Here is a 1,479-nt window from a genome sequence, read left to right on the forward strand (position 1 = left end):
GTATTGTGACCCAATTCTAAAATGTTAGGATCAAGTAGTCATCTTTCTTATACTCTCTTAAGATTTTTGTACCTCGGTTAGTTTTTTTAATTTAATGTTATTGAGAGCTTGCCTTTCAGAATAAATAAATAAATTTATGTTTTTATTCTTCATTAAAAGATATATGCAAACTCAACGTGTGATGAAAATATACGTATCACGTGGTTTAGCCGGCCCTACCACTATGTCCTCATTTTCATCCATATCATATATCGCCCGCTCCACTCCCCCATTCATCACAGATCTATCTGCCCATCGGCACCATTACCAACCAGGCAACCATGGCTCCTAAAGTCAACCTTTTGTTCTTCAATCTCCTCATCGTCTTCATCATCGCCGGCGTCGTCAGATCTGTAAGCTCCTATTCCTCTCTGCGTTCATTCAAAACATTTAAAAATTAAAATCTTATGAACATTCTTCGAATAATTGCAGTCTGATCCGGATTGTGTGTACACCATTTACGTCAGAACTGGATCGATACTTAAAGCCGGAACAGATTCCATCATGACGTTAACACTATACGACGCCGCCGGCTATGGCATCAGGATCAACAATCTAGAAGCTTGGGGTGGTTTGATGGGTCCTGGTTACAACTATTTCGAGAGGAGCAATCTGGACATTTTCAGTGGAAGAGGCCCTTGTTTGACCGGAGCACCGTGTGAGATGAACATCACCTCCGACGGCACCGGCGCTCACCATGGATGGTATTGTAATTACATTGAGGTAACGACTACCGGAGCACACATCCCCTGCGCACAACAGACATTCACGGTTGAACAGTGGCTTGCTACCGACACGTCACCATACGAACTTACTGCCGTCAGAAATTACTGTGGATCCGACGGCGATGGTAGTTTATCCGCTCACCGGCGCCACGTAATCCGCGGTACTGCTTCATCACTGCTTTCTGTTGTGTGAGAGGCGATCGGATGGCAAAAGTGATGTTTGAAGTTTACATCAAATGGTTTTGATTTTGGAGTGAAACGCCATCGATGGTTTGATTTGTTGTTGAGATTGGAATCCCACAATAAACTCCTGGAGATCTCTTCATTCATAAATTAAGATTTTGTATGTGTGTATTTCTAGTAAACATCGCCTGTAATCTTATTATCAATTATCAGAGAAATAAAAGGTGTGATGTTATTTTGTCTTGAATTTTATGCTCATTTCTATTGGGTGTTTGGAATTGTTTATTCAAACGAGAAATTAAATATACTCCTACTTTTCCTTTTATATATCCTCTTATTTGAGAAATTTCTCTATTTGAGGAATTAACTTATTTAAAATTAACTTATTTGGATGGTTAATTAAATTATTTGGAAGGTTGGAATGGTTTATTTAAATTAAAGGATAACTACTTAAAATGGAATATATTTTTGATTTGTATAATTAGGTCATTGAGTTTTTTCTTTTATATATATATATATATATATATATATA

The 1,479-nt window shown here is 37.8% G+C and overlaps 1 protein-coding gene across 1 annotated transcript; it reads left to right on the forward strand.

Annotated features, from left to right (window-relative positions):
* Window positions 1-244: 244 nt before the first annotated feature.
* On the forward strand, window positions 245-1,194 carry LOC144997961 (PLAT domain-containing protein 3-like). Its single transcript, XM_078957814.1, has 2 exons — window positions 245-392; window positions 472-1,194. Exons 1-2 carry the CDS (start codon window positions 321-323, stop codon window positions 955-957), a joined length of 558 nt encoding a protein of 185 aa, XP_078813940.1. The 5' UTR covers window positions 245-320; the 3' UTR covers window positions 958-1,194.
* Window positions 1,195-1,479: the final 285 nt, after the last annotated feature.

The sequence above is a fragment of the Lactuca saligna genome, chromosome 5 (assembly GCF_052625555.1).
Source record: "Lactuca saligna cultivar CGN05327 chromosome 5, ASM5262555v1, whole genome shotgun sequence".
Classification (NCBI taxonomy): Eukaryota; Viridiplantae; Streptophyta; class Magnoliopsida; order Asterales; family Asteraceae; genus Lactuca; species Lactuca saligna.